The sequence below is a fragment of the Chelmon rostratus genome, chromosome 24, assembly GCF_017976325.1.
Source record: "Chelmon rostratus isolate fCheRos1 chromosome 24, fCheRos1.pri, whole genome shotgun sequence".
Taxonomy (NCBI): Eukaryota; Metazoa; Chordata; class Actinopteri; order Chaetodontiformes; family Chaetodontidae; genus Chelmon; species Chelmon rostratus.
Window position 1 is genome coordinate 13,623,351 of NC_055681.1, and position 27,974 is coordinate 13,651,324.

Here is a 27,974-nt window from a genome sequence, read left to right on the forward strand (position 1 = left end):
CCCCATTAAAACACGTGCTTCATTAAATAACCGCGCTGGTAATTTCCCATGCTGGTGTCATGTCTGAATAAACGCTCCAGTCACTTTGACGCAAATGTCACGGCGGCTGATGAGGTCGAACCTCTGACGAGTTTAAACTGAAGGCTGTCACATTAATGGAAAGACTGCAGCAGCACAAGGTTATACACAGAGGTCATGCAGATTAAACAGCCTGCGAACGAGCATGGGCGCAAGCAGCGAGTGGCAGGTTCGAAGTCTTTTGGATGACGGCAGCCATGTTTTTCGACTGATTCGGCTCATGTATAATAGAAACGTGGATCTCACTCCTGTGATGGTTGACATCTCGGAGAAGTCAACACTTATATGGTCAAGACTTTTTTTTTTTAGAGAGCACATTGAGTTGGGGTGAGAGGACCTATTTACTGTCTCTCTATGTTTGTGCACAGACTTTATCTAATCAATAATGTCTGCTCATGTCTCAATAGAAGATAAAGCTATACTGGATATTTCTGTAATGACAAAACGGACAGATGAAGCCCGCCAAGTATGAAAAGAGCCGAACTAAAAGCTCAGAAGTGATGCTTGAGATATTTAACAGATGAACAGAGCCTTGTTTATGTTATCTAAAGGTTATTCATAAAATGAAGCATCTTCTATCTGCAAAGCACGTAATAAATTTCATGTATGCTTTTATCTTGGACCCACTGACTGACGACTGTCTGCAAACTCAAAGACATCCAAGTTACAAAGGAATGAACAGGATTTGCTGTTTTTCCATATTTTCAGAGGCTGGAATCAGAAACTGTTTCTCATTGTTTTCCCCAATAAAACCGCAAACACAATGAATCCATTATCAACACTGTTTCCACATCACATATCGCAACCTGGTGTCAACAAACAAACCACTCAGGCGGAGACAAAGCAAATTGCTCCTATTGGCTGCTACCGAGTCTGTATTATTAATAAGATGTTGTTATCGGTTCCTAACAAGTATGAACAAATGGCTACGCTGACAAATTCAGAATACAAACAAGTCCGGTTTAAAACTAAAGCTGACCGCCTCTTTTCAATCAGACCTCGTAGACTTCTTTAGCTCTGACTGGAAATCAATATCATCTTTTAAATCCCTTCTTAAACTCTGTGGTAGTAGACGATTTATTAACTGATTTTTATCACCCGGTTTTATCTCTCCCCTTGCTTATCCTCCATTCACTGCCAATTTGATTTGTTTCAGCTCGTTTGAACTTCGTTATAAATCACGCCGCAATTGTGGTTGTCAAAATCAGCGCTGATATCATTTCTATCACCTGTCAGAGAGCTTCTTGGCGAAGCCGAAGTCGGTGAGGCGGATGTGCCCCTCGCTGTCCAGCAGGATGTTCTCGGGCTTCAGGTCGCGGTAGACGATTTCTTTGGAGTGGAGGTACTCGATGGCACATACGATCTCGGAGGTGTAGAAGAGGCCGGTGGCGTTGCTGAAGCGCCCGCGGCTGCGTAGGAAGCTGAACAGCTCGCCGCCCGGCACGTAGTCCATCAGCATGTAGAGGAAGCGCTCGTCGTGGTGGGTCCAAAACCTGAGAAATAACGGTACACAAAGGACGAAAAGCATGAATTTAAAAGTCTTTTTTAAAACAAATGGTGAACTGTGAGCAGCTTCTTCAGTCCGCATTTGTCCATCGGAGGGTGAAAGCATTAAAGCACTGTCTGCCGAGTTGAGGAACTCAGATAAAATGAGAGGCTGTATCAGCCTCAGACTCTTTTATCCCCCAGTGAGGTTTGGAGCAGTGTGCAACAACTATTTCAGCAGGAAGAGCACTTCAGAGGAATAAAAACAAGAGAGCACTGTCAGTGATGAAGATGGAGGAGGCTCCAGTGTTTTCCATAAGTGCTGGCTGCCGGCCACAAAGACGATTAGTGGCTCTTTCTTATGCTGCCATTTTATCTCCACGCTTCCTTTCGCTTTTTCTGTCTTTCTCAAGCTACAGTTAACCTCAATCTAAAACTCACATTCATCTCCACATGCACGGCGCTGCACTGACAACCATGTGCACGTATTATGTGCTCTCTATCAACGATTATCAGACAACTGCCACCATAGTTTAATCTGCTTTATGATGCTTTTTTACCCACTTGGATCCTTATTTACAACAGATAAGTAACCAGCTAATAAACAAAGATATGCTTGAGGTCATTTGGAAACTCTCCATTAAATTGTCTGTCCACCACAGAGCACTGACAAGTTTACTTTTAGCTGATGTTCATAACCCAGAATCCTTTCATGAATTTTATCTTCTTATATTTATCTGATTAGTACCACCTGAGTACAGCATCAACACTCCCCGAGACCCCCAGACAGTTGCATCAAGGAACTGTTTATGCATTTGCATAATGTAGGAGCCAAAATGTATGGGTTCTTTATGAGTGTGATTTATTTTTTGTCCACTGGGTGGCGCATGATAATTAACCTTCTGTCAGGTATATAGGTAGGAACTATCTGTTGTTGGTCAGGCGTCCTACCCGGAAGGGCAAAGGGTTTTGACCGCTACACCGCTACATCGCTACGTTACACCGCTACGCTACGGCAAAGCTAAGCGCTATGTTGGCTCACTGCTATTGATTTTGGCTTGTGACTACGGTGCTTATCGTGAAACAAATGGATCACCCTTGTCGTCTTATTTCAGATCACAGTAAGTCAACAGTGTAGTTAGCAAATAGCCTCAGGTAACATCTAGCGCGTCAGCATAGCCACCACCTGTGTCAGTGACACCTCAGCAGTTCCGTACCAGAACAGAACTCCTTCAATATCCAATAATTTGATAATATTTTTGGATTCATGCAAAGCGGTGCTAACATTTAACATACATTAATATTTTTTATTCATATATTTGTAAATCCCTGTGTCAAGGCATGGCACAGCGGCTATTGTGTCCAATTATATGATAACAGCACTTTGAATTTTCTTTCGTTTTTCCAACATTCTCAGCTACTTTAAACACATCATTACTGGGCGACCTGACCCGACTGTTTGGCCACGCAGCTGAACTGCGAGGTGCCTCTGAGCATGAAAAGTAGCTGCGGCTGAAAAGCTCAAGTTCATTTTAACAATGTTAATGAGGTTTGGCGAAGGCGTCTTTGTATCTTCGGCGTATATGACAGTCTTTGGTATGCAAACACAAGCTAAAATCAAGCTTTCTGACAGGGAAAAGGAGTCAGTTTTGAAACAAATGTGAGCTCAGTGTGCTGGAATTTAACTTTGAGTAGTACATATAGAAGGTTTGCTATTTAAACATAAGTATGCATAAATATTTCCATGCTGCTACCTCTGGCTATGATGCAGCTGATGTACCTGAACTAAGTTTATTCAACAGTGACTGTTAGTGTGTGTGTGTGCATACTTCTGTCAGAACGATGGCGATTGAGTGACTTTGCGTCATTTTAACAAAACCGCCGAGTTGTTTAAGATTGCAATCCTGCAGCGAGACTCATGGGATGCTTCCACCGCAACAGTTCTTGCATTGTTCGACACGACGCGAGCCGGCTAGGCCGAGTCTCTGCTCTCTCAACTCTAACAAGATGATTGATGAGCTGTCAATCATTCATATCGCAGGCTAGCAGGAAGCAACATACAGTATCCTGTACAGAAACCAACAAAACAAGTCGCAGCTATCCACAAACAAGTGACAAATTGAGGATTTGGAGCTTCCTGGAGTGTTGATCACAGCTGTGACAGTATCAGAAAGCTGAAAGGTTCCTGTCGTCTGTCTGTTAGACGGAAGTGAAAACAGCAACACAAGAAACAAAGCTCCAAACTGGAATTATTCATGTTTGCAAAGCTACAACACAACTCAAGCTGCACATACTGAGAGCCTTTCTGCTTGTTTCAGTTAGAATAATCAATTTAACAGAACATTCGAGACTACAGTGGAGCCAAATATCCTCTCACCGTACTGATATGACTTTCTCTAATATGTGCAGGAGTCCTTACCTAATAACGGGGAGTACAAACTAACACCATATCAAACTGTGCTGGTTTAAACAAGGCTGAACTGAACTGAGCAAAACATCACACAATTTAAAACATCTGTTCTTTTTGTCGACTGTGAAGACCCGATTATATTTTGCCTCATAAATACCGTTTAGAAACACCTAAATTTGATCAGGCAGCACAAGAGAGAAATGTTTGCTATATTCTCAGACACTGTTATATTTGCTGTATTGAAAATAGATCAGATTCTAACAATGAACCCACAGCAAAGCGTGAATGGGAGAGACTTTTGGAAATTGCTATTCATACTAAGAAAGTGGGGAAAATTTGCTCCCCACTCCTTCCCCACTTAAATAAAGAATATGCTCGGGAGATACATATTATTTTATTTTATTATGCCAAATAAAGTCCAATGTGACTGATCTGTGGAGAAAATCATCCCTATTTCACTCATTGAGTCTGCTCCTTAAATCTTCAGATTATATTGGATTTGTATCAGTGGGGAAATTTACTCTATTAAGGAAATAGGACTATAATTTATTTTATTATGTATATCTAATGAGACAGAGGAAAAAAACACAGCTGCTTTAAAGCAACAGTGCAACATTGTAGGATCTATGCTTACTCTTACTCTTCTTTGCAAGACTGACATGAGAGTTTGTGTGTAAAGTATGGAGCTGGAGACGGTTGCCAGGTTTGTTGCCATCGTTCCTCTACAGTGGCCAAAATCAAAGCCTGTGCTGACCGACTGTAGCGCATCAAGCAGCTCTATAGGTGACACTGGACAAAGGCATTGATCTGATAGATACACTGTTGATACACACTTTCTCTTCAGACACAACTCTGCAATTGTGGGCTGCTTCAGCGAGGAAGGAGGCTGAGTGCAGGAGCGTTCTGGACTCCTTCGTTAGGCGATGTGGGCTTAACCGCATGCAGCTTAACACTGGTAAGACGAAGGAGTGGGTGTTGGACTTCAGTAGGTGGAAAACACCCACCGTTTCCATCCAGTGGGTGGATGTGGACACTGTTCAGGTTTACTGTTGGACTGGGCTGAGAACAGCAGGGTCGGGTACAAGAAGGAGCCGAGCTGGCTCTACTTTCTGCAGAGGCTCCAATCAATGTCTGCAGTACTGTGCTGAGGATGTTCTACCAGTCAGTGGTGTACTTTACTGTACTGTACTTCAGATTCATATTGTACATATATGCTGCTTCTCACATATACATCTATGAGCTGCATCATTAACCCTTCCATTCTTGGCGCTGTGTATATCTTCTTTTGGGGTGGCAGTAGCTCAGTCCATCTCTGTTTCCTAGAGATGAAGGTACTTTGGCATGGAAAGTGCAAATCAGGTGCAGGAGGGACTGGGGCACGGCATCGTGACGAAGGAAAACTACGTGCGTGTACTGAGGCGACATCTCAACACGTCAGCCAGGAAGTTGAAGCTCGCTCGCAAATGGGTCTTCCAAATGGACAATGACCCCAGGCGTGCTCCCCGATGTTGTGCCAAAGCGGCTTAAGGACAACAAAGTCAATGCATCGCGGTAGCCAGCGCAAATCCCTGACCTCAATCCAACAGAAAAATAGTGGGCAGAACAGAAAAGGTATGTGTGGCAAGGAGGCCTGCAAAACTAACTGACTTACAGCAGCTCTGTCAGGAGGAATGAGGCAAAATACCAGGAAGTCATTGTGAGAAGCTTGTGGAAGGCCATAATTCACTATATTCAAGTATCTAAAGGCAATGCAACCAAACAGTAAGTGTATATGAACTTGTGACCCACTGGGAATGTGAAAAAAGAAATGAAAAGCTGAGATAAATCATTTTCTCTACTGATATTCTGACTTGTCCAATGCAAATGGAATTGGCACAGTCAGTATCGTGATAGTATCGGAGCCTGTACGGCTGTGTGTTCCTAAGACTGAGGAGCAGACTCACAGGCGGATGAGGAAGGGGTGGTTGACCTCCGTCAGCACCTCCTTCTCATTGTGGACGTGCTGCTCTTGCTTCAGTCGGATCACATCGGGGATCTTCATCTGCTTCAGGGCGTAGAAGGCCCTGCTCTTCTTGTCCTTGACCAGGAAGACTCGGCCAAAGGTCCCCGTGCCTGAGGTGGTGGAGACAGGGGGAGAGGGGGGGTGAGGATTCACCACTGTGACAGGAACCCACAGAACACAACTATGACAAACAACCACTGATCTAACATTGGGTATGTATTATGTTTGGTTGCTGTATAATCACACTGATGATCAGACCTGTCGTTTATCATTCAGTGATATCAACATCAGCCAATCTGATCTCATCTACAGCTGCGTCTAATGATTATTTCCATTTTCTATTCATCTGTAGGTTGCATTTCAGTGCATCTGCTGCAGCTGCAGACGGTTAGAAAAATAACAATTTCCAACGTGATGTGTTCAAATCTCTGACCGTCCAAAACCCGATGACGAAATTTGGAAGGCAAAATGGGCAAGCATGCCAAACGTACCAAAATAAAGCACGATCAATTTGACATCTGTAGTACTGGAGAGAAATGTGTGTTTTGTAGTGACAGTTTCCCACAGAGTTGGATTCTGTTTGTGGTGGTGCACTGCATGCATATGTGTGTGTGTGTGGGGAAAGAGGCACACTTAATTTATTAAATAATATCATACATAAGGTGCTCCACTACAAATACTATTTTTAACTTGTGACAAGTAAATAACCGGAAAATATATACACATATATACAACTCCAAAGCCTGACGTGTGTCAAATAACTGCCAGTCTTTCGTTCGGCGGTTGGCTTGCACGGGTTTTCGCAAATAACAGCTCACTTGATCACAGACGTTCTCACTAGGCTCCTTACATGCTTGACAGTGTGCATGGGGGGGGGGGGGGGGGCATCCACAGACGGGTCTGTGTGCTTGTGTGTGTTTGAGTGTGTGAGAGAGAGAACAAGAGCAGGGCAAGGAGGGGCTGAAGCAAATCAATGTGCTGCAGTTCTACTACGAAATGAGATTTTACCAATTTGGGACAGTAAAAAAATAAAAAAAAAACAGAAGGACAATATGAGACAATATGTAGCGGTCAGTGCTGATATTGTGCCGGGCCACCACAACTAATTCAATGAGGCCAACTAACATGGGTCCAGTGGCAGCTTTTGCAGGCTTTGCTGTGTTGAGTTGAATCTGACAATCAGTCACTTGCTAAGCCCTCATTGGGTCGACATGAAAAAAAAAAAAAAGCAATTTAAAAAAGGGCTTTTTTAAATTTTTTTGTCAGGAACTTCAGGGACTTCACATGCATGGTGCACCTGCTAAATGTCACCGAAAGAAGTGCAAGTCAAGGCAGTGCAATGGTACGGCACAGTGCGGGTTTATTTTTCAGATCTTGTGTTTTGTAGGAGGTGAGAGAAAAGTCTGGTTTTGGTGAAGCAGGACTTGCAGAGGCTATGAACACTGCCACAGTGACGCTCTCGGCCCAGATAAGGGGACAGACTAATGACTGGTGGCAGCAGACTATGTTCAGGCTCTGTGATGGTTCTGGCTCGGAGCCCAGAGCAGACATGATGTGTGCTACCTCTAGCTGGCTCTTCCTCACGGACGGACAGGTTGGATTTACACCTGACATCCAGTCACCTCCAGAGGTGGTCTGGCAGATGACATTTCATCCAGAGCCTCATGCGCGATTGTGTTTACACATTTCAAGGTTCAAGGTTTCTTTATTTATCATTCTACAACAAAGGGTTGTACAGTGAATTGCAAGCTGTGGTTGCTTTATGCACCATAAAATGTGTCACAGAATGAGCCAAAATATAACCTGCGTAGGTATACAGCACACATACAGGACAAGGTCAAGTGTCCAGAATGCACCCATACAAAGAGCAATGCTGCTTTCACGGAGTGTGACGCACATCCAGCTACCATCCAACGATGTGTTGGACCTGACACATGAAAAACAGAAGGCACGGAGCTTTGACATGCACAAAGGTCGAGGTATTCAGATCCATCATTTCACTAAAAGCAATAAGACTACAATGTAATCTACATCTTTAAATGTATTTTAAACGTACTGTCAGGAAGCACTAAAAGCTAAAGCAATCATTAAGCTGAATGGCCCCTTTCATTGCACAGTATGTATTATCACTTATGCATTCATTCCTGAGCAGCAGTTTAGTTTATTTGGATGAGGTGGAGCTTATGTGAACTGTTTACTTCAAATCAAATCATATTTAGCAGTTCGGTCAATATATTTCAGTTTAAGTGCACATTTTAAAATGTTCTAGAAATGAAGCATCTTGATGGAGGGAAGATTAATGCATGTTACATGTTACACAGTTCTTGCACGTTGCTAATGCTCCTTCCATGACTGGACATGCATCACGCGCCACCGGCGACAATGCCTTGAGAGGAGAAGCACTTGCGTCACGCAGGAATTTAAGAGGGGGAAAGTTTGTCTTGCGTCACGTTGCACTTAACGAGCCCTCTCCCTGAGCAAAGGCTGCTGTTGCTGAGCCGGAGTGAGAGCTGGAGGTAAAGTTAGGTCACCCCGGCGTTCGGTTGATTTGGGCAAGATGAAGCTAATGTAGCTTAAATTAACACCACTGACCAAAAAGGGCTTCAGTTTGCGATACTCAGAGTGTTGGCTAATGAGTAACTGACAGGTCAGATCAGAAATATCAAAGATGTTTGTAGTGAGGTCATTTAGAAACAGTTTCTTAATCAATCACACAGAACAGACAAGAACTGGCCACACGAACCAAATATATAATACGTGTGTGTGTGTGTGCGTATGTGTCTTAAAGACACACATGACCGGCTGTCTTTTTCCACCAGTGTAGTCGGCACTTTGTGTTCATGTCAGTGATATTGAACGAAGCTGCTGTCTTTAATCACATAAGATCTGTAAAAAAGAATAACACCCTGAGTGCAGCTTGCAAGTCTGAAACATCTGGTTTATATCTGTTGCTATGAGACGCAACATGATGTTGCTTAAACTCCCCTCCTTTTCTTTTCAGCCGTACTTTTACTGAGACGCTTGTATTTATTTCTGCTAAAGGTGGCTTGTTGAGCTACTGTGCTGGTACTCTTTGGCTAAATTAGAATAATAATTTTCTCCGTGGGATGGAGCAGAGAACATAAAACGCCGGCGCCGGAAGGAGGGATCGGCCTGTCGATCCGGGTCAGAGCGCGACGGTGAGGCAGCAGAGTGGGCGGCGACGCTTGGAAGTCCTACAGGAGCAGGCGGGTTCAGGATAGACAGAACAGTCCTCCAGAGGCAGAATGACTACAGTTCTGTGGCCTCATCCTGCCCCGAGCTCTGCTGCTGTTTTCTTCCCAAACGCGAGGAGAAACATTTGGCATTTCGTTCCTGCCGTGCTGACGAGCAGCGAGGGAGACGATAAATGGCTGATGACAATATGAGATACAACAGCCACTCTGAGTCAGACACAGAACTGCCGCAACTTCCTAATGAAATGCTGGATGTCTCGTTCCTCTGCTTTACCAACAATGAACCTTTTGTCTCACGCCTATTAGTGTTGCCGTGGCAACGCAGGCACGGCAGTGCACCACCTCCGTCAGGTGAACCGCTCATTTCTCCATAATGTCAAACTTTTCGAGCAGTAAAAAAGGACATTTTTAAACGTGACTACATCTCTTGAAACATCCTGTTGCTTTTTCAAATCTCACAAAGCCGGTGAGGTCAGGCCATTTCATAAGAGCGATAAACGTATATATTATATATTATTATTATGACAGAAATGCCACATTAAACCTGAACATAATGCATGAAAAATAGCGAAAAATGGAGTTCCACAACACAAAAACACAAGGAGAGGAAGCCAGCGCTTTTGATGATGAGATAGGAGGGGCTGTCAGGTATCTAACTCCGCTGCTTCTCTGCATAACAATGTGCTGAACCAGTGTAACATTTCACCTTGCTAAAGAACCCCTTTACTGCACAACGCCGCTATTGTGTGAGTCTTTAAACACATACATGGAGGGGGGGAGAAAAACAAGATAACCTATTCTCTTCACGCACTTTGTGATGTTATAAATCATCGGGCTGCCTCCGTGGTATTTCCTGAGCTGGGGTTGTTATCAGAAACCGAGCAGGACGGTGAGAGACAGCGAGGCTCAACCTAGAAATGGCCACTTGATTTTCAGAAAGTAATGTGCTGTAACTGATATTTACCCCTCTGGAAAGTGGGTCATCCCTGACTCCCGTTCCACCTGCTCTGTTTCTGGGGCTTAGGAAAACAAATGCACTGCACGCAACTCTTGAAATTCCTGTTGTAACTGGCAGGATGCAGCTTTTGTTCACACGAGCCGGAGCGACAAATCCCTAAATATCGTGTCGGGGATGGAGATACTGCTGATTCATTTGCTGTGACAGGGCTGCAGTCGCTGCTGCCTCCAAGTGATACTGTCTGGGTCATATAGGCTACTGCAGCATGTAACAGCAACGAATAAATCTAATGGCACAAGAGAGTTGCCTCATGATTTCAATGACAATTAAACAACAGCAGGCATATAAAGAGCTTTAGCTGATTTGTTTTAGCCAGCAAATCCCTCTCATCAGACAAAATGGCTTGGCAAATTGGATTTTTATGCGGGGCTCATGAGCTCGGAGCTTCCTCCCAACAGCACAGGATGAACGCCGTTCCCTGCCGCACACCTCCCTGACAGGCATTAAGCTCGGGCTTTGCAGCCCGCATGTGGCTTAATGCACATCATTGAGCTAGATGTCTTTCATAAAGCATGCAGCATGAGATCATAAATCACAATGTATGTTAAATCGGCCTGCAAAATCAAACTACTGCTGTTAATGAAAAAGGTTCTGGGATGCGGTGTCATCACTCCGCGCTGTTTGCTATCAATTCCATCACCATCTGGCCTTTTATGATCAGCCTGCACCACTGTTACAGAGTCAGCCGCAACACACGGCACTGATGTCGATGTACGAGAGTGCAGGCTGGGTAGATGGCTGCTGGAGCAACCTTGAAGATCCTTGTTTTTCACACAAATAATTCATTTTGTGTTTGCTGCGTGCTGTTTTACTTTCTAAACAAAGTCACGTGCACCTGTCACTGTGAGCAACTTCATATGCTAAATCTCTCAAAATCGGGATTTCCTTTCAGTAAATTGATTGATTTTATCTACTGAACTAGCTCAGTTTGAGGCTTGAACGAAATTAGCACATTATTGAAACACAGCAAAATGCAGAACTGATGTGTTGAAAGCACCGCGTGGACCGGCAACAGCTTACATCTCCCTTCAGATCTGCTGACCAATGACTGCAGCTGAAGCTGAAGAAGAGTTTGCTCCACTCAGTTCAAGCTTCCTTCTTCACCAATATATTCAACGCCCAGGTGGAGATCTACTGTATCTCTTTAGCTTTTTGACAGTCATTATGAATGATGTAACTGGTAAAATCTGTGCTCAGGAACACTTTATGGATGAAGTGTGCAGCACTGCCGGAAGGAGCACGCCCACCACCACAAATAAACTGTGCGATCATCAATTGATTGTCGTGTTGACTACCCAAAATTCCCTTAGGACAGCTACTGGGACGCAGACACAACCTTTGGTGACTGACGTGACGACATCAATCGAGCCATGACATATAGGTACACTGACCTGCACTCTAAACAGTGATAAATCTATGCCACGATAACACTTTTTATTTGGAGACATGGGCAGCATCCCAACATAATTCACATTTTGACACTGCAACAGCGGGCTTGTTGGTGGGGTTGATCACGTGGCACGGCGCTTTATAAGAAGCATTTTGTTTGCGAGTACCCTTCTGATTCTGGCAGGAACTCTATATTTCAGTGTCGCCCATCACCCAACACATAAATCAGACGTTTTGCTTCCTAGCTGAAAATAGAGGTGGACAATGGAGAGAGGGATCCTACTGGCCTAGTGGTTAAACCACAGCATCCCTGGTTTGATTCCAGCCAGGGACATTCGGTTCACGTCATACCCATCTCAGCATCACTTGAATTCTACTGGGATGTGACTTAAATCAGATGTAACTGTACACACAGTCAGCTTTAGATTATATCTAATGCCCTTCAGTGAGAACATTGAGTAAAAGTCAGTGCACTGAAACAATCATTCCATTCATCCGTAAGTGATTAAAGAGGTACTTAAAAGGGACATTTCACAAATAATGGTCAAAATGGAGGCAGCAGTGGCCAAGTCTTAGTTCCTAGTATTGGTCAAGTTTCAAAAACACTGTTATACACTTACCATGATGCAACTTTATAGCATCTCACATTAGACCCTGCCTGCCACCCACAGCTTTGAAAGTCCATACTAGGGCTGGGCAATTAATCAAAAATTAACCAAAAACAGCTCTAACCAACTTAATTTTGGCCACATCAATATGCACTATAAATTAATGTCTGCCAATTGGCTGCTGCACAATCCTTCAGAGCAACAAAGTATGCCACACTGCAGGTCAGATGTAATAAACCCTGCATGTGCAGTGTAGCTTGGACGGACAAAACGGTTGAAGTTTTAGAGAAACACAGTCGGCATTGGCTGCAGATGAGAAAGAGCTGGTACACCAGGAGGTGTCAGGTTAGCAACATCACCAAGTCAGGTTAGCAGTAAACCAGGATGAACTGCTGCAGGTGTATCTTCTGCACAGGTGCATTTAATAAGATTTTAGGTGATACTGCCCAGTCCTACTCCACACCTCCAGTTTGTAGGCTTTTTGTTATATATGTAACCCTGACGACCATACTATGACGTCATCAGGGTTATTTTCACAGACTTAACAAAGCTCATCCAGGCACAGACGACATGACACAGCTAATTTCACTGGCTCAGAAGAACTACCTTCATGTGTAGAATCAGTGAATTTTCCCTTTAATAATTTGCATTAGCTTTCTTAAGAACATGTATTGTAAACAGAATACCTACATGAGCTGAGCTTTGAGGCGTCACTGTGGAATCTGGTCATTTATAGGTGGCATGCATCATTGTTTTTGATGTTTTACTGAGTAATGATTGAATATATGAATAAACGTAACCCTGTATTTGTGTTTTTGTCTACCTGCAAGTTTTCTTCTTGGGACAGACTTTTCCTTTTTTTCATTAGGACTCATAAAAGGTCCTCCCTGAATGAGTTCTTGTATAATGCCATGATGTAGGCATGAATCAAACTTTGGACAAGTCAGTAATGACTAAGCCCCTGAAGGGCACGTCCCTGCCTGAGCAGGTACTAACCTTGGCATGTCAGCTTCTGTCTCGCTGGCCACACTGCACGCACCCACCTCTAACTTATGGAACATAACTTTAGGCTGTTTCTGAATAGTGGCTGAATTTGGCTGATAACTGATGGCGTTTTAAGAAAATACGACCTGGTTCACTGCTGCTGGCTGACGTTGTTTCTGCTTGGAGTCCCACTGACTTGCTGAACTAAGAACTACACAGTCTGCATTATGACGAAAACATAACGTACACAAAAGCATGCTTGATGGGTTATTATGTGGCTTGGATTCACCAAATGTTAAGATCTGAATGCTCCATACCGCACACCACTCCCACAAGAACATGAGAAATCATGCTCTTTGTAGTTCAAAAATGTTCTATTATATATGTTTTAACGAAATTACCTTATCATATAAACAAACCATCACTTGCAAAAGGGCTAAAAATGTGATCTAAAATGTGTTGTGTTGAATGCACTGCATGGCAAAGATAACTACCCTGTCTCACTTTGTATACTTCAGCCTGGTATGTCTCCCTTTTTGACCGACTGTACTCTGATTATAGCACAGAGTGTGCAGCTCCCCACACAACAACGTTGTGATGATTGCACAGATTGTAGTGGACGGACCTCAGACAGCAGCAGTGCTCACGCGAACAAAATGTACAAAACGGACAAAAAGATAAAGGGATAAAAAGTAGGTCAGCTGTGACATAGCGTATTGATAATGGACTGATATCCTGATATGAGCTCAGATTTCTCCTACTGCAGCAGTGCTGGGCAATATGATGGAAAATTTATATCACCATGAGCCGCCACATTTATGTAAGTAGCCCCAAATGTGAAAATATCTTAAATGTATCCGGATGTACATGATGTTTGTCTGGATTCTTACAGCGTGACCTAGTTTACAAATCTGGACCTCTGGACTAAACTTTCGGCTGATTGGTTGGTTGGATGACTGTTGTTGTTGAAGCCATTGGGCACTATGTAGATAATGAACACTTTGATAAGAGTAAATCTGGGTTGGTTGAAGATTCACAGTGTTGTAATTTGATACATTTGGTTTACTGTCCAGCATTATATTGTAACATGATAATAGCCTATCACACAGATCTTTATCTATTCGAACTTTTCTGCGCTATTTCCTTATAAATGCATCAATCTGACTCCCAATATAATATCGTAAAATCATCCGTACTGATTCCATATTCGTTCAAAATACAATAAAACTGGATTCAGTTATTATCACCCAGCTCTACATTCAACTTTTCTTTTTTCTTCATCATACCTGACATAGATACCTGACACCATCGTTTAGCTTTAATCTCAGGATGAGTCAAGCTCAATCACAGATATAAGATGCCTTACTCATATACGATACAAGGCTGGGTATTTATTTTAACTTACCACAGTTTCACAATGCCACAGTTTCAGCACTGACACATAAATATTATCAGTGCAGTACCAGCAGCAGTGATGATGACACCACCTTAGAATAGGAATACATCACGGCCATTTTTCACTGTTTTATGATGTTTTACAGGTTAAACGATGAACAGTTTAATGTTTCAAGTCATCTGCATATTGTCATCGTGACATATTCTTGCAACTCACCAACTGTGGCGATGGTCTCCAGGTCATCAAGGCAATATAACCGGTTGTTTGGTGATGCTTCTCCAGCTGAACAGCTGGCGTTGCTTTTACTTTCTTTCAGGGAGTTGGTCTCACTGTTGACTCCGACCTTTGCTTTTGAGGACGCCATAATTATTATTTTCGAGACTAGCTGACTATTTGGGTTTAGAAATATCCAGTGGGACGTGGACAGAGTTCATATCGTGCATTTCTGGTCGCGGGGAGTTATCGTCAGTTCATCTTCTTTGTCTAGCTTTGGCAGTGCAGCTTGTTTTCGGAGAGTGACGCCTTCCACATTGAAAAAAGTGAGCAGGACAAGTAGCTAACGTTTATGTTAACAAGTTGTGTTAATTAACAGACAATAGACAATGAAGCCACTGACATGAGTGAGACAAAGAAGCCGGTGACAGGTGCACTGCACTGGCACGAAGCGTTAGCGACTTTGGTTAGCTGCTAGCAATCCATAGTGAGCTAATGGGAGATGCACCGCAACACTGGAGGTATGAACGGGACGCGGAACAAGAGAAGCTCCCGAATAAATGTCTGTTGGTCCGGAATAAACGACAGTTTTAAATCCTCACTAACTAAATGAGTCCCATGGCTCTTCTGTCTCAAGTTTACTGATTTTCGGCATTATTTACTCAGCAACAACAACAGACCTCACCCAGCAGTTCTTCCCTGTGAGTTCATCAACCAGGAAGCGGTACAGTGTTACTGTCCAAATGATATCCGGTGTGGACTTTCAAAATAAAAATTCTTAACCAGCACGTCGACGTTTACTGAGTAACGCAAAGTCCCCAAGAGACTGTCATTGTTTTCTGTCAGGATAAATGTGCTCTACACGAACATTAATTAATGTTTTTGGATTAAGAGAGTGCAGCGTTTTTTTCCTTTTCTTTTTTTTTTTTTATTACAAATACGTTTTAAGCTACACATCTCTACTTCCTGTGTTTTCGAGCTGACTGTATGTACCTTGATAGGGATAGGAGACGGAGTCTGCATGTTGACAAAATTGGGCCAATGAAATCGAAGCCGTTCCGGGACATTAACCAATGATGTCTGAGGATGGGGGTGGTCAATAAACACAGAAGATCTAAATCAAGGACCCTACAGTTGAAAAAGTTTAAAAATTTAATAATATTTGATGCCTCTAAAATTTACAGAATTTACAATGGGCAAAGTTGCTCCCACAGAAGCCTCCATATAATTAAGTGAAACAATCTGATATACAAAATTTCTTGTCACTTTGAAGTGATACATGGAAATGCAAACCTGTCTGTGCCTGAGCAGGTAGTGTACCATGGGTTTATCAGAGCTTCCTCACTGGAAACAGCTGTGTGCTGCCGCTGGAGGGGAGGGTGAAGTCTCCCTTGAAATAGCCTCTGGCTGCGTCAGCTAAACTTGGATGCAGGGTTAAAGTTGTCAGGGGGCAAAAGAGGAAACTCAAGCCATGTGTGCCACAAACATAGACTTAAAATACTCCATACTGAGTCAGCTGCCCTCAGCGTTCAGTTCACTTCTTACAGTCAGACTTGGCAGAGGACTGAAGTCCTGGTTGGATGCTTTGACTACTTGGGACTTATTAATTTAAATATGGCTCGAGGTGTCGTAACTGCGCTTGCTTTGAAGTCCCAACTGTCCTACAAATATGTATTTCACACTGACATAGCTCTCCTTCAGCATGGCATTAGCCTCCTCTGGACTAAATAAATCAGCACAATTCTGCATATCAGAGCTATTTAAAAAGTATAGGATGTGTATCACAAGCGCATTAATTTTAATCACAACATAATTCAGATTTCCTGATTTGCACAGTTATTTCATAGTTTTAAAGTTTTGTGACCACATTAGCAATGCAAAGCAGAGCAGCTGAGATTAGTATTCATGCGTGGCCTGTTTTTTTTTTTTTTTCTTCTCAGACTGTCTGCAGCATGAATGGAATAAAGATGCGTTTGATTTAGACAGAGGTGGCCTAACATTTGCTCTCGCGTCCTCAAGCTGTGAAACTATCTGGCACTCCACTATTATGCCGCTGCAGCTCCCCTGAAGCCGCCTGTCAAACACAGAGTAAAGGAGAGAGGATTTCAGAAGGATTTCAGCCTGAAAGATAAGGTTTTGTGGAGTGCTTCTGATTCACCTGATCTGCTTCAAAGAGTTATCTTGATGAGTGAGACTTTAAGTAATTATGTTAACAAAGAATGCCATCAGTGATATCAACTAATGATCTGCTATCATGGACTAAGTTTATTAAAATGACTTCAGTGATCAGGAGAAAAGAAGGAATTTCAAAACATAGTTCTGTTACAACACTTCATTCATGAGAAAAACTCTCCGAATTTGAAACTTTTTGGAAGAAAATGCAAGCTTAGTAAACAAAAGTCTGAATTTAAATCTACCTAGGCACCTGTAACAGTCCAGGACCGTAAGAAAAGATAATGCAGACAGTCTTAGATAACCAAACAAGACTCACAATAAAGGCCACAGAGGCTGCAAAGAAGATGCACGGAATAAACCACATGATGATTTTTCACTTCAGAGCTTCACCACAAATGGGATTAAAAGGTCAAATGTGTGCTGAAAGCGGCGACAGCAGAAAGATCAAATCACAGTGGTTTGTCCTGTGGGGAGCGTGGACGTCCTCAGGAAATTCAATGGCCATTAGATCCTGTGATATCTTGTGTAGAAAGTCGGGATTCTTGTTCCAAGAGAAGGTGAAAGTGTATAAAAATGTTCATTAGGAGCATGAATGTGGAAGGTTGCATGTCAGTGTCATATCAGTCTACCTACTGCACCTTTATTTTACTAGTTTGCTTATCTTGTGCACATGTAGGCCTCTGCATTTTGGCCTGATAGAACAGCTCATCGTCAGGGGAGCTTCATGTTGCTTTCTGTGGTTGTTCTCAGATCCAGTCCAGTTGATCCAGACTGAAGGAAAATCCATTGTAGCTCCATGATCACTTTTGTGTTCACTCTGCCTCACAAATAATCAAAGACCTGTGAACTCATATGATCGGTAGCTAACTACTAGCTTGCAAGACTTGTTAGAGCCTTACAAGATTAAAATTTCGAGCCACAAAATTTGGATGCAAAACTGGATTTTTTTTCACTGTCTATTATGTATTTAATGATCTTCTCTGGTATCATGAAGAGCTTTCCTAGAAGTAAATGATTATGAGCATTATTAATCCAGACTGACACCGGCCATCATCTGTCAATCACATCCTGAAGTGTTACTGTTCCTGCTTCTTTTCACTTTTCACTGATTGATGACTAATTACAACTGCAGCTCCACATTAAACCGGAGTGACTCTGCGATCTGCTCTAATATAGATAATATCAATCGATCAATCCGTGTGACTTCATGTTTACTCCTCGTGGTTTGGTTGTGATAAAATCAGTTTGAACTTGAAAGCTGAACTGAACCGCAGGTGGGAAAGCAACGTGAGATACCATGCCATCGCGGGATGCCATGTTATTAATGTCAAGTGTCGGTCGAGACAAAATCCTTATGGGGGCACTTGAGGAAAGGCCGTGAGGTGACTGAAATAATGAAGAATGGTCCTGTGGCGGTGACGAAGATCAGATCTAATTTAAGGGCAGTTCGGTCAGTCGCTTCTGTCATAGCCATCTTGAGGCTGAAGCCTTCCCGTGCTCAGGGACCCAGACCATGCCAGAAGCATGAGCAGCAGTGGATTTCAACGTTACCATTGTGACCATTTAAACTCACAATGTGTTTTGGACCCAAAAAGTGTGTCACTAACAGCAAGCCATGTAACGCATGGGTGCGACTCGTCTCTGTGGGTGTTTTAGTATGCTGCCACCGCCATTATCTGACTCATAAACGCTTCTGCCATCTGCTGAAGTCAGTCATACTGTAATATGGTCATCCAACTGTGTAATTTGCCTTTGCAGACTGCGTTACCCCCTGACCCACGCACGTTCCCCACCACATTTCAGATCCAGCCCTGCCTCTCTTGAAGTCCCCCCCCCCCCGCTCTTAATGTTGCCTCCTGGCCGGCGCTTCGGCAGCCGCGGTGTTATCGGGATGATGGTGATGGGGGGCACTGAGAAGTGAAAACAGTGTCGGCGGGGACGTGGCTTAAGCTGCTTGATGTTATAATGGCCTGCCTTCACACAAATCTGCCCAGTGGTCATGATTTCTGCCGAGATTTGTCTTTTTAATGCATTCTCTCTGTCCCTGTCCTTACATGATCTTTCCCTGTACTCAAGGAGGAATCAAAGAGCGCATGGGGATATAAGAGGGACTTAAATAAGTTTTTAATACTGCATAATTTAGGCTCTAATTAGAAGAGTTAGGGTTAGTCATAAATGAACCTATTAATATGAAGACAGCAGCTGCCTAACTCAAACATGATGGACACTATTTCCATTATAAAACAATCATGCTTTCACAAGTGAGATATAATATTGCAGTTGTAAGATGTCTGAGAGCCGCCTGCCTTACGTAATTCTTTTATATATGTTTGTGCTTTGATGTGTGATTTCTTATATTTCACATATGAAATATCTGTATCATCTGAACTATTTCACATCTGAAATACTCCAAACCCACAGGGCCCATATGCACATTTTTGTATAAATATCTGAAAATAATGTCCCTATATAAAGGGAACCACCGCTTATACACGTTTTACATGTGAACCTGTGTTTCAGGTGCGATCTGTTGTGCCCACATCTTGCAGAGATGTGACTAAGATGCCGACCGTATTATCAAACACTATCTTGTTGCTGCTTGTTATGCCAGATGCATATACCCTCAGAATTAAAACTCTCTGGGTGGAAACATGTATACGAATATAAATAACTGCATATATTGTCTCGAAATTAAATATTTGTATATTTCATATGCTCTGTGTGTAGCATGAAGTTTTCATCGTGCAACCCCATGTTAAATAAATAACCTTGATTCTTTGGTGAACTTCAAAAATGTGTTTTACATTTCATTTCTTGTCAATGTCATGAATCGTTTCACCAGTGAAGTGTTTGAAAACCATATGTACTACATACAATATGAAATTGTTGTTTTCACATGTGATTTCTTACATTTCACATGTCTCTAAGTCAGTGTGCTGATATTATGTGAATTTATCACACGTGTGATGTCCAAACCCACAGGCAGACGTGTAAATCAATTAACATGATGGATCAGATGAGCAAAACCAACTGCATGTGGGTCACCGTTCACGCCATCTTTACTGGATTCAGAAAATCCAAGCAGGAGCAGGAGCGAGCAGGCGGTCTTTATGTGAACAAAGTCTGGACTCGCTGATATCAGATCATGATCGGATATCACAGACTAAATTTATTAAAATTAACTCAGTGGAAAAAAGAAGAAATTTCAGCCCTCCATTCTTTCTTCATAAACTTTCTGGAAAAAAAGGCAAGCTTAATAAACTGAGGTTTGTTTAAAGCATCTATCAATGCTGATGCATTAAATATCCTTGTTGGCATATGAAAAACAGGCAAAAAATACTTTTAATATATTGTGTTTAGAAATTCTGCAGTTTGAATCTCTTGAACAAATTGATATTTTGATGTAAGTTAAAGAACACTGAATATGCTTTTATTAAAAAGATCAATATCTGAGTTGAGTGGGCAGTAGATACCTCCTACAATAACAATTTTTTTTTTTTTTTTCCCAGTGAGAATGATAGAAAGTGTAATCAGCCTAACAGGGGGTGTACAACTTCGGCATAATTGTGGGGTGCCAGTATGAGGTTATGGCGAACCAGATTAATAACTGCATTTCATTAGTTAATAATCACTACATCTGGATCATCATTATGAGCTAAGGGTAAATTAGGTTCTATGAATGCTTACCCACTTGTATGCTTTAATTAGATAATCACTAACTCATTTTGCATCCTTGCACGACTTTACTAAGGGGGCACAACATTAGTAATTCAGCATCAAGCAGTGGATTGCTTAATTATTGTTCAATGATGCCTACTCATGTATGCGGAGTGTGAGGCAGAATTACATTTGAATGTGTAACGCCGGCAGTGGGGCATAAAATGAAATGGAGCCAATAAACCTGGAAGAGCCTCCTGGAGTGAGTATGAACTGGAGTCTCTGGAGTTGCGGAATGAGCCTGTTTGGACTTTCGGGGACTGCGAGTGGTAGGCCTGAGAGTCCATACTGTGGTCCTGTGTATAAATCTAGACAAGAAAACCGTCATCTTCTGCTAAACCAGATGTATTTGGCCTTTGACACTTATATATATGGCACACGAACAGTAAATCCATACATTTATTATTCTGATTCATGCTTTTCATTACTGCTGGGTCACATACCCATATTCTAATTTTTTTTCCAGCATAGGAAATTAAAACCTCTTAACCTCAGGCTAACCCATAACCTGAGCTTTAAAAACTATTTCCATTACTTTGCTTTCACATTTTCGTGGCAGCATTTTAAAAAAATCTCGCTTGGGAAGGTTTTTGTCTTAGCAAATGCATTATGATGAAGGTATGGTTAGGCTTAGGGAAATAATGTTTGTCACCCAAGCACATTGAGTGTGTCCTTAACAAATAAGTTGAATGCATTTTCTTCCCATAAAACATTTGCAGGGGGGGTTTAGAGGCTGGCCAGCTCTGCTGTCATGGTCTGGCTGCACCACTCCTCTCATTCCCAGTCTTTCTGGTGTTTATCCCTCCCTTGTGTTCCTTGTCGGTCCCCTGTTTACTCTCCCTCTCTGTGTTTGTGTGTTTGTCTGGGCATGGCACTTCGTTTTCCCACCTGCTGCCAATCAGCCTGCGCACCCCCACTCATCGAGCTCCTGCGCACACCCCGGCTCTACACGACTTCAGTCTTTGCCAGATTGTCCTACACTATGGCCAAGTTTAAGTCCAGTTAAGTGCTGTTTGCTTGACTGTAGTTTAATTGTGCTTTCCTGTGTCTCAGCTTCATCATCTCACTGTGGTCTCTGTCCGCCTGCTTCACCCAGTGTTCGCCTGGCTGCCTTCCAGCCAACTACACAGCTCTGCCTGCCCAGCTCCACCGTAAGCTCAGCCCTCCAGACCTCCATCTCAACAGCTTTTCAATAAATCTGCATTTGAATGATTGTAAGCCACGTGTTTGTGTTGTGCTTTTGGGTTCAAGAGCAGTTCAACGTTACACCCTCTTGTTTTTGCCAGGAAATCTGCTTTTGTTTGCATGAGAATAATATTTTCTAGTAAACTCCTGAAATCAATGGAAATAGAGCATCTTTAAACATCATTTTATCACTTATGTTGGACTAATTTTGCACCCAAAAGCAGAGCTCAGGCACACAGCTTGCAATAGTTTATAAATGCAGATTTATTGATAAGATGGATGTCTGGAGAGCTGAGCCAGTATGATGGTGGAGACCACAGAGAAACATGTTGCACTACATGTGGTAATACAACCTTATTATGTTATGACCAAAAATGGAAGATGTTTGCAGTTGCTGTGTTTCTATGTAGACCTGCACTTTGACGTAAAGTCGGGTCTATGAGAGAACTTAAAATGAATCAGCTGATGAGCGAGGTTTAATATCTTAGGCCAGTCCAATTCAAATCGGAGCTCGTCAAGGTCTCCATCCCAAACCAATAACAGGTAGGGGGCTAATGTTGTGTTTTTATAATCTGTCGTAGATTAAGGATAAAAACTGAGACGTTAAAGCGAAATGAAAAAGTTTTCTATACCCTGATTAGATTATTGAGGGAAGATAAAAGACATGGAGCCAGTCAAGAAAAAAATATTGCAAATATTGTAAATATTTTTTCGTTTGGTGCCATACAGTCGTGGAATTTGACATAACAGAACCCATTTGTATCCCAGACCAGCAGTGCAATTTGAAATTGGGCAGGGAGAGCCCACCTCGTGCTTTGGGCAGGGGGGACAAGGAAAATTTCTACAAATTACATCTGAATCCTTAAAAAACTTGTGAAGAGGAAAGACAGGGAGAAAAGAGAAAATTAATACGTGAGGGAGAATGTTCATTTTGATGACTGAGATCCGGCCCAAGGGTGAAACGTAAAGGAGACCATTTAGTTAATCGGTTTTAATTTTAGCCAATACTGAGGTCTAATTATCTTTAACAATGGAGGAAAGGCTGGGATGGATTGCTATTCCCAAGCAATTAAAACCATTGCTCTCCAATGTAACTGAGAGGGAAGGGTAGTTTTTCTAAGTTTTCTAGCCACTGGGTGAAGAGAGTTAGCCCAGTTAATTTTGTAGCCAGAAAATGCACCAAAAGCTTCAAAGAGACATAATACATGAAGAATAGAGTTGGTCAGGTTGGACAAGTAGAACAAAGTATCATCCGCATAAAGGGAGATAGAGTCAGCTGTCCCTTTGAGATAAGTGATATAAGTTGACGCTCTAAAACTGCTGATTTTGCTTTTGGCATTGAGTCCAGAGCATCTTTCAATTCTCAGGCGTAGCTGAGTCAATACAAGGTTTAGGAAGTATGTTCAAGTCTCCCCCAATGATGTGCACAGAGTCACCAAATTCCACCAATTTCAGCTTCACACTATCAAGGACCAAATAAAGTAGGTGCAAACAATGAGGACAAACTAAACCTTTGTGCCATTAAGAATTAAGGTTGCATTGCAAAATCATCTCCACTGTCGGGAAGCCTCCTTCCTCCTCCCTTTCCCTGTGTTTACCCCTGTGTCTCGGGATCATCTCCTTGTGTGTCAAATCTGCCACCAGCTCCAGTCCACCAGCCAAAGAACCTGCTGACTCACCCCACCGACCTGCCCGCTCTGTCTGGATCCAGTAGGAAAATCTCCCCGGTGAACATTATCCACCTTTTGTAACAATAAATCCTTTTTACTATTCAAATCCCCCAATGTCTGTGCTCTGCATTTGGAGTTCAGCCAGTATCTCAGACCGTAACATCACCTGTGTTTCCAATTTTAACAGTAAGCTGCTTTTTTTTTCTTCTTCTCCACAATTAAACCCCCTTTGATTTATTCAGGGCACGGGAGTGTGAAATGACTGTATACATTTTGTTAGAGATTCTGCTGATATCAACCTGTTTCAAGTGAGTCTTGACTTCTTGCCTCGTACATTCAGAGTCATGAAATTAATGTGATATAATGGAGATGTAGAAAGTTAATATTTCATGATCTAGCTACCTAAGGTGCTGATAGAAAATGAAGAGAAATTCATTGGGACCAAATTAGGGAGCTATTTATTGATCTACAGACCTATAAAATTCATAAACCAATATTACCACCCAAAACTATGCAAAACTAAGGAAGCAAGACTAAACAAGGCACTTGACTGGTTGGCAAGGTTTTCTCAACAAAGCTAGACTTGAGCTGGACACACAAGACAATCTGGCACAGGACAAAGGGAGACGCGGACTATATATACATGAGGTAACAATGAACAGGTGGAGACAATCAGGGCGGGGCAGACAATCAGACAGGTGGGAAACACATCGGGAAGTCTGAAATGAGAGGAGAGTTAGGGTTTCACAATAAAACAGGAAGTGTATGACAAATTAGGTACTTTTGTTAATCTCTAACACACCAGATAAATCAACAGCTTCATAGAAGCAGTGATAGACAATAAAGTGTAATGTATAATAAGTGTAACTGTCAAAGAAGTGTGAGTATATGACCTCAGTCCATATGATGATAAGTATCACATTGCAAACAAGTTAAAGCAACACTGGGATAAAAAATACAGAGTCTTGCTTCTGAGTTTGTTGCATTGTAGTGGTCTCAAATCTAATCTAGTATCTAGCAGTGCTGAATGCCCTTCTTTCCAGGACTACTAATCACTTGGGCGAGTGCTTTTGTTAACTGGGAGGTAGGGGAATAGCTTGTGACTTTCCATAGCTGATGGAAGAGCCAGCAGCTCTGTATGCATCCATGATAGCTTTCCTGTGAGAGTAGCATCATGCCATTTTGCACCTGTATAGATCCGAAAGACTGGGGAACAAAATTAGCAAACATCACTGAAGAAATGTGGTGTGACCACCCCCCCCTCCGCACCCTCAGGTAAGTTAATGTCAAACTGGATCTGTGAGTGTAGTCTTCCAGCTCATCAGTGAGATCTATTTTTTCTGTGTTTGTTTCAGTAGTGTTACACTGCTTGTGTGCAATGGTTTGAAATAAATCAATGTGGTCTAAAGTGATTGACTTACAAAAAGTTCAGTTTGATCTTGGAGGGGTTGGATTTCACACACATCAGGTCAGTTTGCATCACGAATGTTGCTCTGGTGTTGCTGACTTCATTACAAATGCTCGTGAGAGAAGCCTTAATTCCCAAGATTGCTGTAGAAATGCTACGAATCAATTGATGGAGTAGAACCACCCGCAGGGCTTGCAAGGATTATTCAGGTGTGTACTGGAAAGGGTTTGTTTGAGGAACGCTATCAGCAAAGGAAGTTTTCAGCTTCTTGGCGTCCTGTGTTGAGGTGGCAAAAGAGTGGAAGGTTCAATTTTATCTTTGTGTCTTTTAGTAGAGGTAAACACTGAGCTGGACTCTTACTCCACAGTGCCGTTTAGTGACCTGGACTGTGCTGTGGAGCTTGGGTCAGCGATGCGCTGAGCTGTCAGCAGAGCGAAGTAAAGCAGCTCAGGTGTCTTTCCAAACCTAGCCTAGCCTAGCCTAGCAGAATGCCTTCCAAACCTGGTATATAAATTGACCCCTGTGATGTCCAGTGGAATACCGTGGAGGTGGGAGCTATAAAGTACCAGGTGGTCAGTTTTTTCACAGGCTGTTGGGAGTTTGCGAGGAGCTGCAAAGTGAAAGAAAACGGTCAACAATGGTGAGTATGGCTGTGTTACCTTGTGATGGAGGTAAACCAGTGACAAAGTCTGGGGAGATGTGTGACAAGGGGCAACTAGGAACAGGAAGTGGGCATGACAAACCAGCAGGTGGATGAGAGGACTTCCATTGTGCATAACACTGCAGGCTTAGACAAAGGCATGAGTATCTCCACCCACTTCAAGAGAGGATCAGGTTGGACCAGAATTGGAGCAGAGGTGAAGAGGCTCCTCAGCTCAGGATGCTTGTTCAGCCTCCAGGAAAACAGAACGGCGTATGACGTGAGCCTGGTTAAGACCTGCACTGTAGTTTCTAATGAAACAGCGGCACATCTCTCCATGGCCTCTTTGTCGTAGCGACACTGATTGAAAAGTCTACTAGTCGGCAGAGGGGCGCCAGGGAGATGATCAATGGCACAATCATAAGAACGGCGAGGCGTTGGAGAAAGTCAGGACATTACTGAAAACCTCACCCGGATCATGGTATTCAGTGGGGAGGGTGGACAAATGTGGAGTCTCAGGACTGGGAACAGCAATGATGACCTCTGATGGAAGAAAAGCCAAAATGAATTCCAGCTGACTATTTTCCCTGCAGACCAATCAATAAAGGGCTGAACTTGTGATCTCGCGGGTGAAGAAGCGGTTGTGAGGGATGTGAGGTGAGTGGAGGTCCGGGACGGCCCGCCTTCTCCTTGCGAGAAATCAGGGAGTTCATCTCAGGAAAGCCAGTTCATCCTTAAATTGCTCACTGAGTCCATTAAAAAGTTGATGGAGATAGATGAACATGCTGAATGGCTTGTGCTGAAGAGGCTAGAGAGGAGAGCTGAGAAGATAACACAGCCATTTGATTAAACAACCACTGCCTGGTGGCTGTCAGAGAGGGTTTGAAGCAGTTGTGTATGATGTCCTAATATTCCCTGGCTGAAGATTGCTTTCTGATTGTTCGCTGTCTCCAGGTTTGAGTCCGCTGGAGCCATGCTGGCCAGATTGTTTCGTTGCGTTGAACTCAGACACACAGCTTGCGATAGCTTCAATGCAGATTTGTTGATAAGACGTTGCGATGGAGGAGCTGAGCCAGTTTAACAATGCAGCAGAGCGAGCAGAGCGAGGTGAGTAATTGGCTGGGAAGCAGAAAGACAGAAACCACAGAGAGATGACGAACCCGAGACAAAAGAAAACAGAATTAAACTAGATTCAGGCAAACAGGACTTAACTAGACTTAGACCTGGCCATCGCGTTGTACCATGCTGGCAGACTGAGCGATCTGGTGAAGAGTGGAGCGCAGAGCCGGAGCAGATGTGCTGCCGGAGCTTGATGAGTGGAGGGGCTGCAGGTGTGCAGGTTGATTGGCAGCAGGTGGGAAAACAAACCGCCAGACAGAATCACACAAACACGGAGAAACCAACAAGAAACACACATATCCCTATAAACAAGAGAAAACATTGATACATTGATAACTGAATTTCTGACACTAGTTTGAAATCAGCTGTTACAGGTAACCGTGGTGATTGCCTGAGTCATAATGTTTCTCACTCGGCATGTTGCTCAATAATAATCATGACTTGCCCTCTGTGTCTAAGGCAGAGCCCTGGATGATGCAGAATAATCATATTAATGCCCACTCAGGCATTCTGCTGTGTGGATGGGAGACACATGATTTAATCTATATTTTTTAATAAGTTTAGAAGTTTGAATAATTATGGTCTGGACAGTTCTGCTGACAAACCCGCACGAATTTGTGGTTGGTGTCCTCTTCTGCTTCCTCCTTTTCCTCTTCCTTTTCTTCATTCATTTAGCTTAGCTATTAGCCTTTATTCACAGTTTGTCCTTAGGTGTCTTTCACATATGTGTTGCAGTTTCTGTTGCCCTCGAGTATTTGGAAAATTCTCAGCACAGATTTAAGCTAGACAAAGCTGTGGTCACGATATCGCTCTTTCTTCAACCAGTTTTCCACTTTTTGAATATTAGACTCTCTGACCACTTAAACTAATCACCCATAAATTATTGTACTACCATCATGATGTCTGATACAAGTCATATGTTCTTTTGTGAGTTCAACACACAGGTTTCATCTTCCTCCTTCTTCCTCCTCCTTCTTCTTCCTGCTCAAAACGCCTCGATGCTGCACAGCAGCTGTAATTGAATACTTTAAAATATGCTTTCTTTAAATACAAGTTTGCTTGTTAGTAGCCTTCTCCTTCACTGCCTTTGTTCGTTAGAGCATCATTTGTCTGCACATTCTCACAACCAGTCGTGTCAATCAGTGCGGCAGGGTGAAACCGGGATATGAATCACACGCGGGTCCTTGTGTGCATGCAAAGTACGAAACTCCACGGGGTACCTTTGTGGTTACAGTTACTATAAAGAGCAAACATTAATTGCA

General features: G+C 42.8%; 1 protein-coding gene across 1 annotated transcript in view; it reads right to left on the reverse strand.

Annotated features, from left to right (window-relative positions):
* prkx (protein kinase X-linked) overlaps positions 1 to 15,515 on the reverse strand; it is a 33,897-nt gene extending 18,382 nt beyond the window's left edge. The window contains exons 1-3 of the mRNA XM_041966126.1: positions 14,802 to 15,515; positions 5,917 to 6,085; positions 1,308 to 1,571 (exon numbers count right to left, since the gene is read on the reverse strand). Of these exons, the coding sequence (XP_041822060.1) occupies positions 1,308 to 1,571; positions 5,917 to 6,085; positions 14,802 to 14,949 (581 nt within the window). The 5' untranslated portion in view covers positions 14,950 to 15,515. The remainder of the gene's footprint in view (positions 1 to 1,307; positions 1,572 to 5,916; positions 6,086 to 14,801) is intronic.
* Positions 15,516 to 27,974: the final 12,459 nt, after the last annotated feature.